The following is a 16,657-nucleotide window of genomic DNA, read 5'->3' on the forward strand; positions in this document are numbered from 1 at the left end:
GAGAAAGGCTCCAGCTGGGTTAATAGAGAAGGATTACGGATCAGCCCTGGGGATTCCATAGTGGAGCCACCAGAGACTGAAGAGGGAATCAGGATGCCTTCAGAGAAGCCAAATTAAAAAAAACAAAGTTTAATATTAGGTAATAATTTAGTCCTACCTGTTTTATAAGTGAGACTGTCGCCTACACAGTGATGCGGTTTGTTCAAGTTCGCAGACTAGTGAGAGCCCAGCCAGGGATGAGAACAGGCTTCCCAGGCCCCCTGGTGTCCGCTTTGACTCTAGAAGCCTCTGCAGGAGCAGCAGCAGCCTGGCTGATGTGTATTCGAGTTGGGCCTGAGTGTGTTGGTCAGTCCAATCGCAGAAGATATGGGGAATTAAAAAACACACTTTATGGAGACTCAGCTTCTCACGGAAGGAACCATCACCGATACTTTTAATTAACAGAAACGAATTCTTCCATCCATGTTTTTTCACACATTACCACCATCTGAAGAAATCGTTATCCAGAGAGGGAGGTACGGTGAAGGGTAGGGTGTTAAGAAGTGCAGGGAATTTCAGAGACGCTGTCCATCTGAACTGGGAGAGGGGCTCCCGTCCTACAGCCGACATCCCCTGGTGACGGATGCACCTGGTCCTATTCAACTGAAGTCTAACAGCACAGGATTGTTGGGTGTTGCGTCAGAAGTCAAACCTGCCGGAGACGAGAATGCCATCGCAGACAGACGGTCAGGAGCTGCGGTGAAAGGATTCACCAGGGCCACAAACACGCAGAGTGCGGCGGGCGCAGACGGCTCGGAGCGGGCCGCGGGGCCTCTGTCGGCCCAAGAGGCTGCGGCGGCTGCACACCCCCACCTCCCCATCCCTGAGGGAAACATGGGTTTCTGAGAGGGCTGTGCTTGCCCTTCCCAATACAAGAGGAGGGGGCAGGGCCTGGTGTAACGCAGGGGAACCCGTGTAAATACCACAGCCTGCGTTTTAGAAAGATATCGATTTGCTGACTGAAGGGGAAACAGAAGTCCAGAATATTGGCTCCGTGACCCGCTCAGCCCCGAATGCGAGCCGTCAAAGGTGCATCCGGGTAACCGCCATGCAGCAGCGGCGTGCACAGTCTCTTTCCAAACATCGCTCTCAGCCACCTTTCTCCCCTGAATCCTCGTTATGTCTAAACAAATCCTGCTACGACGCAACAGCTGCAGAAACCCTGGCAAACAGCCAGTCCGCACAGAGAAATGGGACCTGAACTTCAGTTTCGACTTCTAAACAGAGGAAGCAGTGATCAGACTGGAAGCAACACACGCCCATTGTCATCGGATCGCATAGTCTTCATTTCAGAGAAACTGAAAGCTAATAATTTCTTGAGCACTATTCGTCCCTAGGAGGCCAGTTACCATGGAAACCTCCCCTCCCTTTTCTTCTGCTTAGAGAATATTTATATGGAATAGGAAGAGGAACATAAACACGATGGAAAGATTAAACAAGACAAGGCACAGTTTGCTACAAATATTTTACATTTATTATAAGGATACAGTTTAAAAAAAGTCCCACCGATCTATGAGCGGTAATTGGTCTATTGGAAAGGAAAAAGGGGCTATTCAAAAATGATCTACGTGTACAAAAACGATGAAATTATGTTTTAAAAAAGTAGAAAACAATTTAAAAACATCTTACAATGTTAGCCAAAGTGTATTTCTTCTGAATGTAAAACTAACAAATAAATAAGTGTTAAATACAGATCCGCATTAAACACGGTAAAAAACAAGACAGCTACCCACCCAGATATCCATCTTTCACTTTCAGACTTGTTTTACAAAGACAGACAAACTCACCAAAGGCCTTGCTTGTGTGTCTTACACTTGAGCTTTTAATGAGAGGCACCCTATTTCCAGTGTTTCTTTAATCTGCTTCACAAATATATTATTTTAAAATAACAACAGAAGATTACAGGTGCTTTAACTTGACAACATTGGCACTGAAAGGAAGCCGTAGCCCAGAGCACCCAGCTCAAAACGAGGCTTCCCGGCGGGAGGCCCATCCCGTGGGGGGCCGAGGGCAGGCCCGTCCCCACCGCACCACCCCACCCTCGTCTTCTAACACAAGGGAGCGGAAGCAACCCAGAAAGGCACGTTTCTGCTGCACTTGCTGCGGCCTGCGCCAGGGGCTGTCCAGCTTGGGCCAGAGTGCCACCGCCCAACGGCCCAGAAAACATCTATACATTTTGTCTTTGCTTCCTGTGTGCTTGTGCTCCCTGAAGAAGTCAGGGCTGTTCCCGGGACTGTGACAACTCGACCTGATTCTCCTGTATTTATATGGCTTTTCCTAAACCTATGTGGTTGTATGGCTATGACTTCAGAGAGGTCCGATCTTCCAGGGCACCCACCAGACCAAACCAAGAGAAAACACCAAGAAACCATACTGTAAAGTCAACAGAACTCACACCACCACCAAGCCCTGCTGGATTCATGTTACTTAAGCAGGCTGTCTGCTTTAGTATATTTAGCATAAAGTAAACATAAAATCTATACGCCTCTGACTAGTGAAGCTGTTTCAGTAGGAAACCTCAATGCAGAAGGAAAACGGCCAGTGGTCCATGGTGAGAGTCTGGTTCTGTCGCAGGACGGCATGGGGTAACTGACACTTCATATGGTGAAATGGTCATCAAGCAAGAGGGAGTTTCATGTTTTCTGGCCACTTTGGTCATGAATCTGAAATAACCAAAACCCCTGTCTAGCAGTTCCCCTTTATCTTTGATTTTGATTTGATGCTCAAAACCTATAGCTGGGATTGGATTTAGAATCACAGGGGATTATAAAACATACTTGTTATGGGGAATCAGGTGAGCCTTCTGGAACCAATCTCTTTGACAGGAAAGTCAAAGACAGTGAATTCCATTAAAACATGTATATTTTCTGTGCATTTCAAGCGTGAAAGGCCTAGGATCAAAGGAGAAATCATGGCAAGTAAGTTCATTTCTGTTGGAATTGGTCTTCCACAAAGCAATCAGACCAGCAGGGAATGGGCCGCCATAGCATCTTGTCATCTAAATATAATACCTACTATGCTTTGGATTAGGGGAAAACATTCACAGTAGTAGTAAGCGTGGCTGTGGGCACCATGCCCTCTGCACTTATTTACAATAGTTGGGCATTTCTTAATAGCAGGCAAGGAAGTTTATTTCTACCAAGTCAAACTATTTGCCGAAGGAAAATTTCTAGGTAATAGTATTTTGCCCCCCACCCCCCACCCCACTGTCTTCATGTTTGAAAAAACAAAAACATGGATTAAACCAGGATGGTCCTCTTGCCTGGGATCTCAGTAATAACATTCCAGATTCCCTCTTAGCCCTTAAGTTTCTGAATCCAGGGCACTTAGAAATTTAAGTTCCTATCAGGGGTTGGAGGGAGGGGATTTAATTTTTTGCTTCACAAATATCTTTCAGGTAACCCAAAAGATAACCCCCACCAAGGTTGTACAATTTGATGTGAAGAAAATTAGTAAGTTTAGAAACAATTTCATTTTTCATCCTCAGATTTTTGCTGTTTTAATGTGGGAATTGGGATTTAGGGTTTTTAACGGCCATCTTATACTCATCCTGTGTTGCTCAGAACACTGCTATTTCCCACTGACATCCGTCCTATTCTTTCAAAATAAGACACTAACTGCTGCTAAGATGAACTGCCTGGATGGTTCCAGTTTTCTCATGGGTGTTTTAACTGAGTACAGAGAGATGAAAATAGTGTTTCTGTTATCACTTTAATTGTTGAAATCTTGTTTCTTAGTGTGTCATTTTAGAATCTGCTTTGGATAGATTCTGGAAGGTGCTCATTCTAAGATGTTGTCGACAGCCAGGACAGTGATGTTTGGCTTTGGAGAAGAGTACTGCTCTGGGAGAACCTGGAAGGCAGAGCTTGGTTGCAACACTATGGCGCTTTGGGGTCTGAGTCTCTAGGTGGATGCCTTATTTTAAACTGGAGTCTTCATACTTGCTACCCTCTTTCCTGAAGTGATGAAAAAACTTTGATATTGTACAACCGAAATACTTTCAGACATTTACTGACAAGAGAGAGTGAAAGAAACAATGAAACTTCCTGGCAGAGAAGAGTGGAGTGGGGAGACTGAAAATCCCAGAGGTTGAAAACAGCCACTAGTGTTTTGACATTTCTCTGGAGGTGTTAGGTCACCTAACGAGCTTCCTCGGCCAAGTCAGCAGGCTGCTTCCCAGGGCGCGTCTGCCTGGGCAAGGTGGTCCTTCTGTCCTGGGACCATCTCCCAAGAGCTGACAGTGGTCACGCACACACCACCCAGTCGTCCTGTGTCCTCCAGAGACCATGACATGGCCTCTCAGTGTTCCCAGCTGCATCTGCCCCAGGGCCTCTCGCAGAGCGTGTGCAGTCGGCCTGGTGGGTGGATGCCTGGGAGCTCCCTGGGAGGCACCCTGAGCACCAGAGCTCTTCGGTCTAAGCCGATGAAGACACTGTCTGATAAAAGCTGATGAGAGAAGGCTCTTCTGTTTCGTTAAAAAGATTAAGAAACTGAGTATGAGAGAAAAAAATCAGTACCAACCAGAAAGAAAAAAAGAAAAGAAAGAAAACAGACAAACTAGCACCCAGCAGGGTTCCTTGAACCTGACGTGGCAGATACTGAGAAAAAGCTCCCGAATGGGTAAGGCTGCTACCTTATTACAAATTACAAATTGCTGCTGCTGGGGTCATTGCCATTACTGAGAACATTTCATTCCCCCGTAGAACACTCATATCTTCTGACTTCAGCGGTGACGTTTGGGAAGGTAATGTCTGAATTCAAGATGTGAATCTTTTTAGTGACTCCTAAACGTTCTTCTTTGGAAGCTCCTACAAGCCTGCTGGCAAGGAGGGAAGTGGAAATCTGTTTACATTGCAAGCAGGAGCCCCTCAGGAGGGATCTTTTCTTGCATAAAATACAACGTGGGCGCTCTTCTCCAGTGCTGACCCCCTCAGCCACACGTGTACCACCTTCAGCTCCTCGCTGCTTAAGAGGTGGGCTGAACCTCTCGTGTCTGCCGTCTTCCAGAAGAACCATGCAGCGGTTGCTTCCTCTTGAGTACAGGGAACGCAGAGAAAATCAGATCAACGGCTGACTCTGTCCTTTAAGAAATGTCACAGGGAGTTGAGACCTACATGAGTTTAGTAACATACAGCGGGAAGCAGCTCAAAACTCCCCTTGAGGGCTGCCCTCCCTCACTGACGCTGCATGTATTTGCTGGCGGGTGAGCCCCTGAGTCACCGCGCTGGTTCTCTGTGATGGCTTTCTGCCCTTCGGTCTTCCTTCCCGGTGTCTCTGCTCTGCCTTCCGTGTCTGACCTTGGCTGGCCAGGCTCTGCAGAGATGGGCTTTAGGACGGTGCCCCAATTGCTTTCCCTCCCATGCCACCAGTGTAAAGACAAGGACCACTGCTATTCAGTGGTCATTTTCCTCCTGCACTGCTGGACCGCACGCTTTCCCAGAGCAGAGCTCATCCCCAGAAGGTGTCTCTGGGGTGCCTCTCGGAGCCCACGAGTTAACATCCGCCACAAGGTGAAGCAGCGTTGATCTCAGCATGCTCTCCCTTCTATGTGACCGGCCCCGCTGCAACCAGATTTCTAGTAAGGTGTTAATAATCAGAGATTGAGTTTACGAAACAAGATAACTAACACACAGAGAGACTTTGATGAGTCTGAACACACGTGGCCAAATCTGCGAGCCGGCCAGACCGTGAGCGTGTGTCAGCCAGCACGGCATAGGCTCGCAGCGAGGGACGGGAGACCGCTCCGGTGGACGGGAGAGGGGCTGGCTCGCCAGCACGAAGGCCCCATGCTGGCGGGTGACCTCTTTGCTTCTGCTAAACTTTGCGTAGGGAAGGCGCTGACCTGCTGGCCCTGCCCTCCTCAGGCCCCCCGGCGACACCGTCAGTCTTGGTTCCGCTTTAACTAACCGACAATCTCCGTAGGGGCTGCATCTTCCTGCTGCGGAAGAATCTTTCTCTTCCTCCTTTGCACACGCTCGCCTTGGCGCCTAATTAGCAGAGGCGCTGAAGCCTATGCTCATCACTTCTCCACAATTTAAAGTGATCAGGAATTTAGTACAGTAGGGTTTTCCTCCCACCTAAGAATCTCAGTCCTTACTAGGCAGCTAAGTGAGTTTTAATGTCTACACTTAACAATTCAGAAGGTAACCTTTGAATCAGCATGAGGCAGTAGGATGGTTTCAAAGGGGTAATAAATATTTCCTTAAATCGAATTATGACTGAGACATATAGTTTACACACCTTCTGTATTATAGCATCACCTTCTAAAGGAGAATTTTATGGGACTCTGCAACTGTACCAGTATCTCCTTCAAGTAGGTAATCATGGTACGTGAAATCCTGACTTTTAAATCAGTGTATTTTCTTTGGCAGAAATTAAGATGTGGTTTTGGATCCTCCCAAATAATACAGTATTCAGACTTGATATGAAACTCAAAAGAGAGAAAATAAATAAAACTAAAATATTTAATAAAAATTTTTCTGGTATTTATAAGCAAATCAGAGTTAGTAATAAAAGAGGTAACACTTTATTTTAATGGTAAACTTTCATGCTAACTTAATAGTATAATGGAAGTGTAATATAAACTCATTTTCATATAAAATCTTTTTCCTTTAATTAACATATGAACACATAAAGAAACCGTGTCTTTTGCAGTTATCTGCCCCTTTGTTGTCTTTTGTATTTTACATTTATTCTGTTTGAGTGAGGGCTGTGACCTTCTAAATACAAAAATTAGTCTCCATGTGACTCAGAACAGTGTTTACAGACAGTCAATTCTGTTGATAAGAAACATCTAAAATACCAATCTTGTGATGGGGGAGTACGCATATGTAAAAGGAAGGTTAAGGCAAATAACTTAACCTTAAGTTAAGGGCACACTCAGGAAGGCTCTCAGGCCGCCCCGACTCACGGGAATAAACTAGGGGGCGGTGTGACCGAGGAGACTGAAGGACGGCCTCGACGGGACCTTCTGCGCTGCCGTTTCTGTTTACCCCACTGTAAGGTCCTCAGTGTGCGGCATGTAACTAAAACACTTCCTTCGTGACACGCGTCACACCGGAGTTGTGAAGCTATAGCTATGTTGGTGGTATCGGCCAAGCTTTATGTGAGACCATATGGCACGACTGAAACACGAGTTACAGATACGCAAGAAAACCGTACTGTGGTTTAAAGGAAATGAAGACTGTTTCAATGACCAAACACTTCCTTTTCTTTGAAAAACGACCCTCAAATGAAAAAAGTTGTGAAATATGAAAACTGGCTGAAACAATCAGACTCATGTTCTACACTGATAATGCTAGTGAGAGGCTTCAATAGAGTATTTGTGATAGAATGGTGGATTATGGATGAAGAACTATATTGACTATTAAATTTGGGAGATAAAAGAGAAATGTTTACATGAGACCTGTCACTGGAGACCCAGTGACAGAATGGACTGAAATGAAACCTCCGGTTTGAGCATCTAAACTAAGCCTATTCACACCCTTTATTATTATTTCCTAGAAGAGAAAGAGAATATCGGCTTTGGGAAGTAACCTTAGGTTACGTGGAACACAAAATAAGTTTAGGTTTCTTGTGTTGATAATAAATGCCTACCCGACAATAAAAGGTTTCTTTCCTTGAAAAATGATGACCTACCTGTCTATTTCTCATACAGGTTCCTTGGTGACTCAAGACAGAAAAATGCAGGGGAGGATCCAGCTGCCCGGGCTCACCTGCCCCCTACTCTGTAGTCATAAATTTAAGGAATGACGACAGAAACGGAACAGGAGAAGAGATGCCACACTTTAAAAACCCATTCACAACACAAAGATTTGTGACCTGGCTGGATTACATTCAGACCAGTGGCAGTTTTGGTTACCACTGTTTTCTTACTAAACAAATCTATTTTGTATATTTCTGAAGCTTCTTTCCCTACATCAACTTGCAAATTCAGAGGAGTATTTGCATGTGAGCTTTCTGGGTATGGATTAGCCTCCTAAAGTACATAATTCCAATAATTATCAGTGACAGAAGGGATGAATAAATTATGCTTCAAGCACAACAAAATTAATGGTAAAAAAAAATGGTTTGCATAAGTTTTTCTTAATGCATGTGCCTATATTAAACTGAATAGTCTATACAACTGATATGACCCTGAAAGAAGTTATTAATCCTGAACTACACCACAGCCTGCTTTGGGACACAGAATAAGATAGAATTTAAATGCTGCAGATGTCATTATGTTAGGAAAAGCTTCTTTAATTTAAGCATAGAGTTATGACGTGAATTGTAAATTCTAACGGCCTGGATGAGTGAAATATCAAAGCCGTGTTCGTTCTTTCCACCAGAATGCAAAGATTAAGCTTCAGGTCTTGTTCACAAAATTAAAGCCCAAACCTTCATTCTCTTTGCTGAGAGCTAAGCTTTGGGGCTGCTAAGTGATGGGAGGCTGTTTTGTTTTGTTTTAATAAAGAATGCTACAGAAGTGCACTTGGAAGCATTGGCAAAGGGCAGAAAGGTCCCTATTTTATTCTTGCTTTTGAAAGCTGGCAAGTGAGTGTAGAGCAGAGCTCTTAATCTTGAGTCTGTGCTGTGATCTACCGCAGTTTATGCCATCAAAAGAAGGTTTCACTTACTCGTCATATTTGACAGAAGGGAAACAAAGCTGCTTTTAAAAGAAGTTGCCTAGTATACTGCATTATTTTTGAGGGCAAGTTTATTATGCTTTCATTTTAGTCCGGATGTGGTAATCATGAAACATGTATGAAACTCGCACACACAGCCCCTTTTCTCTTCACCATTATTCCGTGTGCAGTGATATTCCCAGGCAGCAAGCGGGTGGATGGGGCAGGAGGCATTTCCATCCCATAAGCGCCTGCACTGAACGCAGACCAAATGATTACTGCTGTGCATCTGGACACAGGCTGGAGCACGCACTAAAAGCTCCCAGGCACATTTACCCCTGAGCGTGACTGTCTCTCACACACACGTGTTTCCTGAGGCAACTATATACAGAACATGGGATGGGGTAAGTTCCCTGGATGCGGCTAAGAGTCAGCTGAAGAGAATCCTAGTTTGAACTCGGCAGCGTTTCCCCGTGACGCATCTCCACCGCGCTCACAGCTGTCAGCTAACGGTAAGAGTTCCCAGGTAGCCGTGTGAGAGTAAATGAACAGAGAGCGGACAAAGCAGGGCCGCCTCTACAGCGTCCTCCTTGATAATGCTCATTGGACTTCAGAGCTGTTCGCTCCAAATTCACACCTGCCTGACTTCCTGGTATCATCTGTGTGTGTGTTGGGGGGGTGAGTGTGCACACGTGCCCACGGGTGCACACATAGGAATGTGTTTATGAACTAGGACCATTCAGTTCGGACAGCCCTGGAAAGTGGCGTGGATGAAAGGAACTGCATTCCGAGATGTCTCCTCTCAAATCAAGGCGCTTCAAAGGCGCTGTGACTTTTGTGGACTTGTGCTTTGGAGCTTCCCTAAACAATTTCTGGTTGCCGAGAGGGCTGTATCTAAGAGCTCCTGAAAGCATTTCTCAGAACCTTGCTCATGAATTCAGATCATAACGTGTGCATGTCTGTGTGTGTGTGTGAGTGTCTGTGTGTGTGTGGAGGCACGACTCTGCCACAGGTCACAGCCGTCCAAAACGGCCTCTAAAAGCCGCGGCCTCAACTGCCAGCTCTGTGAGGGGACTCCAGCCACCATCCCCGACAAAACAGGAGGGAAACCACAGCCTTACTCGGAGGAAGAAACGGGAGGGTTCTTATGCTTATTTCTGGCGAGAAAGGAGAGAAGACCCCGGGGAGGTCTGAACAGTTCTGTGTGAAGTGATATTTACCATCATGCTCCTGCCCTGGCGGCGCAGAAAGCTGACTTTGGTCGGGACGTGCCTCGCGGACACGGCGTGCCGGGTGGCGCACGCACGGACGGAGCGGGGTCCGCAGCCGGGGCGGCAGCGGGGAGCCGGGCCTGGAGGAAAGCGGCCCTGCGGAGCACCGTAGCGCCCGGTGAGGGCAGGACGGGCGGGCTCCGGCACGCTGGAGCCCGAGCCTGTCCACTCCCGCGGGGCTGAGCTAGGAGCGCCCATGCAAGGACTGCGCTTCAATGCCTTTGCCTTTTTTTTTTTTTTTCCTTAAACAGTACATATTTAAAAAAACAGTTAATAAAAAAAGTAACCTTAGAAGACGGTTGCACACAACACGGTATACACTCATGGTTAACAAGGAGAACAGTATTACTCTGCGGGAGGAGAGGCCGCGTCCACGCTGCTCCGTCACTACGTGATCTTCTTCTTGATGACCGCGAGCTCTTTCTGAAGTTCACTGAACTTGGGGCGGTTTTCAGGTTTATAATCCCAACACTTCATCATGATTTTAAATATTTCCTCTGGACAGTGCTGAGGGGCTGACATCCGGTATCCTGAAGACACGAGAGAAGGACAGAGAATTTAGGACGGGGATAACCAGACACCACTGTTCACACAGGGCATCGCACAGTTTGCAGTACCGTATGTTGTCGGTTAACAGAAACAAAAATGCCATTTTAGGGCAGGCTGATTTTTTTTCCTGTAAGTAACGCCGGTTTTAATAGCACAGAGCAACATCATTACCTTCTAGTGCCACGAACCCATTTTGTGTTTGTGCCAAATGAACAAAGCCTGATGTGAGAAACTTACATACAAGTGCATGTTTTAGCTGCTCTAAGTGTTAGCTTATAGATGCTGTGGGCGGTTTTTTTTTTTTAATCACCTTTCAGCTCAGGTTTCTGAAGGTGAAGAGAGGATGAGGATTTAGAAACATTACCTCAAAAGTGAAACAAGCATGAATACAAGTCATATTGCTTTACAGCTGAGAAGAATCTTTAATTCAGCGTCACCAGGCAGTGTCCCAGCAGGGTGCTGGGTGGGATGTGTGTGCCTGTGCGCATGTCCTCAGCGTTATGAAGGGCGCTGGCAAATCAGCCTCCTGCCCCCAACCCTACGACCATGCCCCCGCGGGGGGCCTGAAGCTAGGGCGCTGGCATTTGTCGAAAGCCGTGGACACACAGGTCCACGCGAGGGTGTCAGCATCACATGCTCAGGCCTGCCTTTGGTCTGAGAATACCACGGGGTTCCTTTAGAACTGTTACACGACTGTCAACTTCTTCCTGAAATCTAACTACCTTTCAATTAGTAGGGACATTAACAGTGTTTATTTGGCATAGAACAGGTACTGTTTCTGAGCCTCTTAACTGTTTCCCTGGAAGAGAGTGAATGGCACAGCCTTGCAGAGGTTGTGCTAGGCAAAGGCAGTGGAAGAAGAGCCTAGAGCCTTCTATTTCCAAGGCGCTGGATGTTTCAAAGGCTTTGTGGTTGGTTTTTGTTGTGTAAGATCCGCACCATCCTTCAGGTTCAAAAGTAGATGTACCAACACCTTTTCGATTGGGCTTTGCTGATAGCTCATGATAAAGAATCCACCTGCCAAGCAGGAGACCTGGCTTCGATGCCTGGATTGGGAAGATCCCCTGGAGAAGGAAACAGCAACCCAACCAGTATTCTTGCCTTTGAAATCCCATGCACAGAGGAGCCTGGTGGGCTACAGTCCATGGGGTCGCAGAGTCGGACACGTCTGAGTGACTAAACACACACACACACTTGTGTCTATCACGCACCCAAACAGCACCACCTTCCTCTGCCCGGGAAATGCAGACGCAGCCTCAGCCTGCCCCAGTGTCGGCGTGAACACTGCCACCCTGTGTCTTGAGCTCACCTCTTTCCACCTGTTCCCGGGCCTGCTGGTTTGTCATTCCGGGATAGGGGCAGACCCCCAGGCTGAAGGTCTCCCAGAGCAGGATGCCGAAGCTCCACACGTCACTCTCAGAACTGTATCTCCCTGGAGGGTGGACAAATCACAGCCAGCACACTGGGTAAGCAGGTGACAATTTCTGATTGTGTATGTCTGTATCAGTCACAGGTTTAAACTTATCAGGGACTCAACAATTAGTGATATTATTCTGTTGGCTAGTTTTGCTTTCCAGGAGGAGTAATACACCAATTAAATGAACAGTCTTCAGGTTGTTAGTTTAACCAAACCACCTTCCAAATCACACTTCCCCCACCAAGAGCACATTCTCACTCAGTATGCACGTTTACTCTCTCTGTGACCTCTAAATGAGCTGGATGGTTTATCTAAAAAAGATATAAATTTGTATACATCAATGCCTAGGAGATTAAATAAGCTGGGAGTTATGTAATTGTTTTCTGCCTGCATTCAATTTCTTTCTACTGAAATTACAAAGTTAGAGCAACAAGGAAAGTTTCTTAACATCAGTTTTTTTACTCATCACTGTTTACAGATATTCTTACATGCCTAAAGGTCTCATTTTCTCCACTGACAGTTTCATTTATGAAAAATTCATTTTTCTGTGTTTTGAATAGAGTAGAAATTAACATAGCTCGCTGATAAAAACAACTTCTTTAAATTACATGGTACCTTGTTTTGTCAAAATATCTTGGTGCACCTGTTTTACTGCATTACATAAGCTAAGCTCTTGGTTTTGTTTTCTCCCCTTGGTAATATTCTAGACAAACACAGAGATAAAAGCCAAACAAAGATACTTTCTGGAATGAATGTGACATCAAGGAGCGGAAGCAAAAAGGCTATGAATTTCCAAGATTTTCCAAAGTCCTTCTGCCATTCCCGGATTTATAAATGCCTGGCCTCTAAAAAGGTCTTGTTAATTTGAGTAGGATGGCCTTTTCTCTTTCTTGCAAACAGTACAAGGAAATAGCACAATATTGCTATGCTAACTGCTCTGACGTCAGAGACTGGAGTGTTCTGGAGGATCATCGTCTCCAGCTGTGTGAATTAGTTTCCTTCTTACTAGACAGTAATTATGGACATTCACTATGCGAGTCAGTACCAAGATTAGTTGCCTTGTCTGTACATCAACTGTTTTCATGCCTGACATCCAATGAATTAAAGCTTTTTATGAAAATCATTCAATGGCCACAAGTTTAGACTAATTAGCTCTTCAAGGACATGTACAGCCCAGAGAACCCAATGCCCTTTTGTGAGATGATACCTGGGAAGAGGTCAAGAATGGCCACTTGTTCTGTAAACCAAGATCACACTCTGGAAGTGAAAGCTTATAACCTAACTCTGTGACCTGACTTTTGAATCTGGTTTTAACTGGATTATTTTAAGGAATTACTTAGTATTTCTTATTGAGGTATAATTGACATATAACATTATATGAGTTTCAGTTGTGAAGCATGATGATTCACTATTTGTATATATTACAGAATAATCACAGTAAGTCTAGTCAACACTATCATCCACTGTCACAAAAATTCTTTTTCTTGTGATGAGAACTCTAAGGATCTACTCTTCTAGCAACTTTCAGATATACAATATAGTATTAATTATAGCAGCCATGCTTTAAATTACATCTCCATGTAGAACAACAAGTAAGACTTTCGTAAGATATATTTTCTCTTGTTAAAAAATGCTAGGATTTAGAGCCAATTTTCAGTAATTTTATTCTGGGAGAACTAAAATGTTTCTCAGGTTTGCCGAGACATGCGCACACACTCAGGAACTCCCTCACTGGATTGGGTAATAAATACTCCTGACTTCCTTCTCATCCTGTTAGACATCTCTCCCTCACCTAAACTGTTCTGCATTTAAAATTTTTTTATCAATATTTTTATTGAGGTATAGTTGACTTACAGTATTAATTTCTGCTGTACAGCAAGATGATTCAGTTACACATGTACATACATTTTAAAAAAATGTTCTTTTCCCTTATGGTTGATCATTGGACATTGAATATTCTCTGTGTATAAACATATAAAGTGGGGCCCTGCTTCCCCATTCTGTGCATAAAAGCTCACAGCTGCTACCCCAGCCCTCCTGCCTGGCCACTGCCAGCTGCTCCCTACGTCTGCGCTGTTTGACAGACAGGTTCATGTGTGCCACGTTTCAGGTTCCGCATGTGAGGGCATCATACGGTGCCTGCCTGTCTTTCTCTTTCTTACTTCACTTGGCACGACAGTCTCCAGTCGCACCCATGTCATGAAAACAGCGTCATTCCATTCTCTCCCAGCCCACTGTGTGCGTGGGCCGCGTCTTCCGTGTCCACCCGCCTGGGATGGGCTTAGGCGTCTTCCCTGTCCTGGCTGCTGTGATCACTGCTGCTGTGAGTGCAGGGGTGCGTGCGTCTTTCTGAGTTAGAGTGTTGTCTGGGTGTGTGCCCAGGAGTCGGCTGGCTAGATCACGTGGTGATGCTGCGCTTGGTCTTCTGAGCGGCCCCCGTCTTGTTTTCCACGGTGGCTGCACCCAGCCACGTTCCCACCAACAGTGGCCTCCCCTGTCTCCACACCCTCTCCCACATTTACTTGTAGACTTCTTAATGATGGCCATTCTGACTGCTGTGAGGTGGTACCTCACTGCAGTTTTGATTTGCATTTCTCTGATAATTAGTGATGCTGAGCATCTTTTCATGTGCCTGTTGGTCATTTGTTTTTCTTCTTTGGAGAAGAAGGAAAGGGTTCTTTCCTTTGGGGGAAGAAGGAAGGAAGAAAAAGGTCTATTGGGTTGTTCATTTGTTGTTGAGTTGTATGAACCGCTTGCATACTTTGAAATGAAGCCTTTGTTAGTCGCATCACTTCTGAACATCCCCGCCATTCTGTAGGTTGTGTTCTCATGTCGTTTTTAGTTTCCTTCCCTGTGCAAAAGCCTGGAAGTTTGATTAGGTTTGTTTTTATTTCTATTGCTTTGGGAGACTGGCCTTAGAAAACACTGGTATGCCTTATGTCAGAGAATGTTTTTCCTATGATCTTTTCTAGGAGTTGTATGTTGTCTTAAAGACTTAGGTTTATGTCTTTAAGCCATTTCAGTTTGTGATGAGAGGGTGTGCTGTTCAGTATTTTATAAAAGTAACATGAACAAGCAGTCTGTCACTGCCCAGCAAAGACCTTCACGTGTGCTGCGCCTGGTTGCTCGGCCACGTCTGCCTCTCTGTGACCCTGTGGACTGCAGCCCACCAGGCTCCTCTGTCCATGGGGTTCTCCAGGCAAGAACACTCGAGTGGGTTGCCACACCCTCCTCCAGGGGATCTTCCTGACCCAGGCATCAAATCCAGGTCTCCAGCATCACACACAGATCTTTACCATCTGAGCCACCAGGGAAACGTGTCTTTATTCTATGACATGCTAAATTTAGGTTTGGCTCTTACAGATATTGGAATTAGAATTCTGAATTAAAGTATTTGGTAAATACTTTAGTCAGCTTGAAATTCAACTAAAATACGCCCTGATTAAAAGGCTGAATTTTACTGGCATAATTGCTTAGCAGTAAGAGAGATTTTAAAGGCAATGTAATATAGAGAATCCGGCAGACAGGATTAAGAACACATTGTAGAGAGTGGATTTTACTGATAAGTATTTACGGCTCCCTAGTCCAGCACTGGCTCCCTTATAGGGCTGCTGTAAGAATCAACAAGAAGGTGCTTAGCAGTTTTCATTATCTAAGAAAATGTCTCCATTAAAAAAAAGATTACAGTCCTTTCTTTCGTCTTGTGATTGCTGTCATTAGGGATATAGCCTCAGAATAATGACCACCCCAGAGAAGAATCACTGTGGGAAACAGCAGGGCTGCCGTGTTCTGTGGATTCTGAGGAGTGGTGGGATTCCTCAAAGCTCACCAGCACTTCTCTCGCCAGCACACGGGAAGACAGACTAAGGGTGAGGCTTAGTATCCCTGACATGTTAGGTTAAAAAACTGCATTGCTGGAAACTAGAACAGCTTAGTCAACTTCTTACAATGACAGCTGCCTGCACATGTCTGTTCCATAGCATTGCTGACGTGCAAAATGCAAAGCTGGTTGTGGTGTCTGGATCCATCCCAACTGACTTCCAAAACAATCATATTCCAAAGCTTGATCTGGAAAACATTCAGTGGTTCCTCAAACACTTAAGCACAGAATTACCAGATTCCCTAGTGTGTACTCAGAATTAGTTGAAAACAGGTACACAAATAAACCCCAGTACACAGGTGTTTAGAGCAGCACTATTCACAACTGCCAAAAGGCAAACACCGCTCAAATACACATCAGTGGGTGAACGGATAAATAAACTGTGGCAGATACATACAACAGAATATTATTGAGCTACAAAAAGGAGTAAAATAATGATATATGCTATAACATGGTTGAACCTTGAAAACCTTACGCTAGATGAAAGAAGTCACATGCCAATGGTCACATATTATATGATTCCATTTATATGAAATAGGCAGAATAGGCATATACATAGCAACCAAAAGCAGGTCTGAGCCTCCAGCGGTTGGGGGAGTGACTTCTTAATACGGGTGTAAGGCTTTATTCTGGAGTGAGGAAGATGCTTTAGAACCAGAGAGAGGCAGGATTTGTGCAGCGCTGTGAAGGTACTAAACGCCCCTAAACTGGTCACTTTACAACGGTCAGTTTTATGTCACATGAATTTTACCTCAAAGCTTTTTCTAAATTACCTGTCTTTAATTTAGGCATTAAGACTTTTGTAAATACTTTATATTAATTTTTCATGATGAAGTACTTTTCACTTTAACAAAGAATAATTTTATGATATGTTTTAAATTTTATTTTTATTTTA

At 44.9% G+C, this 16,657-nt stretch overlaps 1 protein-coding gene across 3 annotated transcripts in view; it reads right to left on the bottom strand.

Annotated features, from left to right (window-relative positions):
* Nucleotides 1-1,495: 1,495 nt before the first annotated feature.
* Nucleotides 1,496-16,657, bottom strand: part of FER (FER tyrosine kinase) — a 460,995-nt gene continuing 445,833 nt past the window's right edge. For all 3 annotated transcript variants that reach the window (XM_027545475.1, XM_027545473.1, XM_027545474.1), the window contains 2 exons: nucleotides 11,775-11,897; nucleotides 1,496-10,446 (listed from right to left, as the gene is read on the bottom strand). In XM_027545475.1, the coding sequence (XP_027401276.1) occupies nucleotides 10,304-10,446; nucleotides 11,775-11,897 (266 nt within the window). In that variant the 3' untranslated portion in view covers nucleotides 1,496-10,303. The remainder of the gene's footprint in view (nucleotides 10,447-11,774; nucleotides 11,898-16,657) is intronic.

This window comes from Bos indicus x Bos taurus, chromosome 7 (genome assembly GCF_003369695.1).
Source record: "Bos indicus x Bos taurus breed Angus x Brahman F1 hybrid chromosome 7, Bos_hybrid_MaternalHap_v2.0, whole genome shotgun sequence".
Lineage (NCBI taxonomy): Eukaryota > Metazoa > Chordata > Mammalia > Artiodactyla > Bovidae > Bos > Bos indicus x Bos taurus.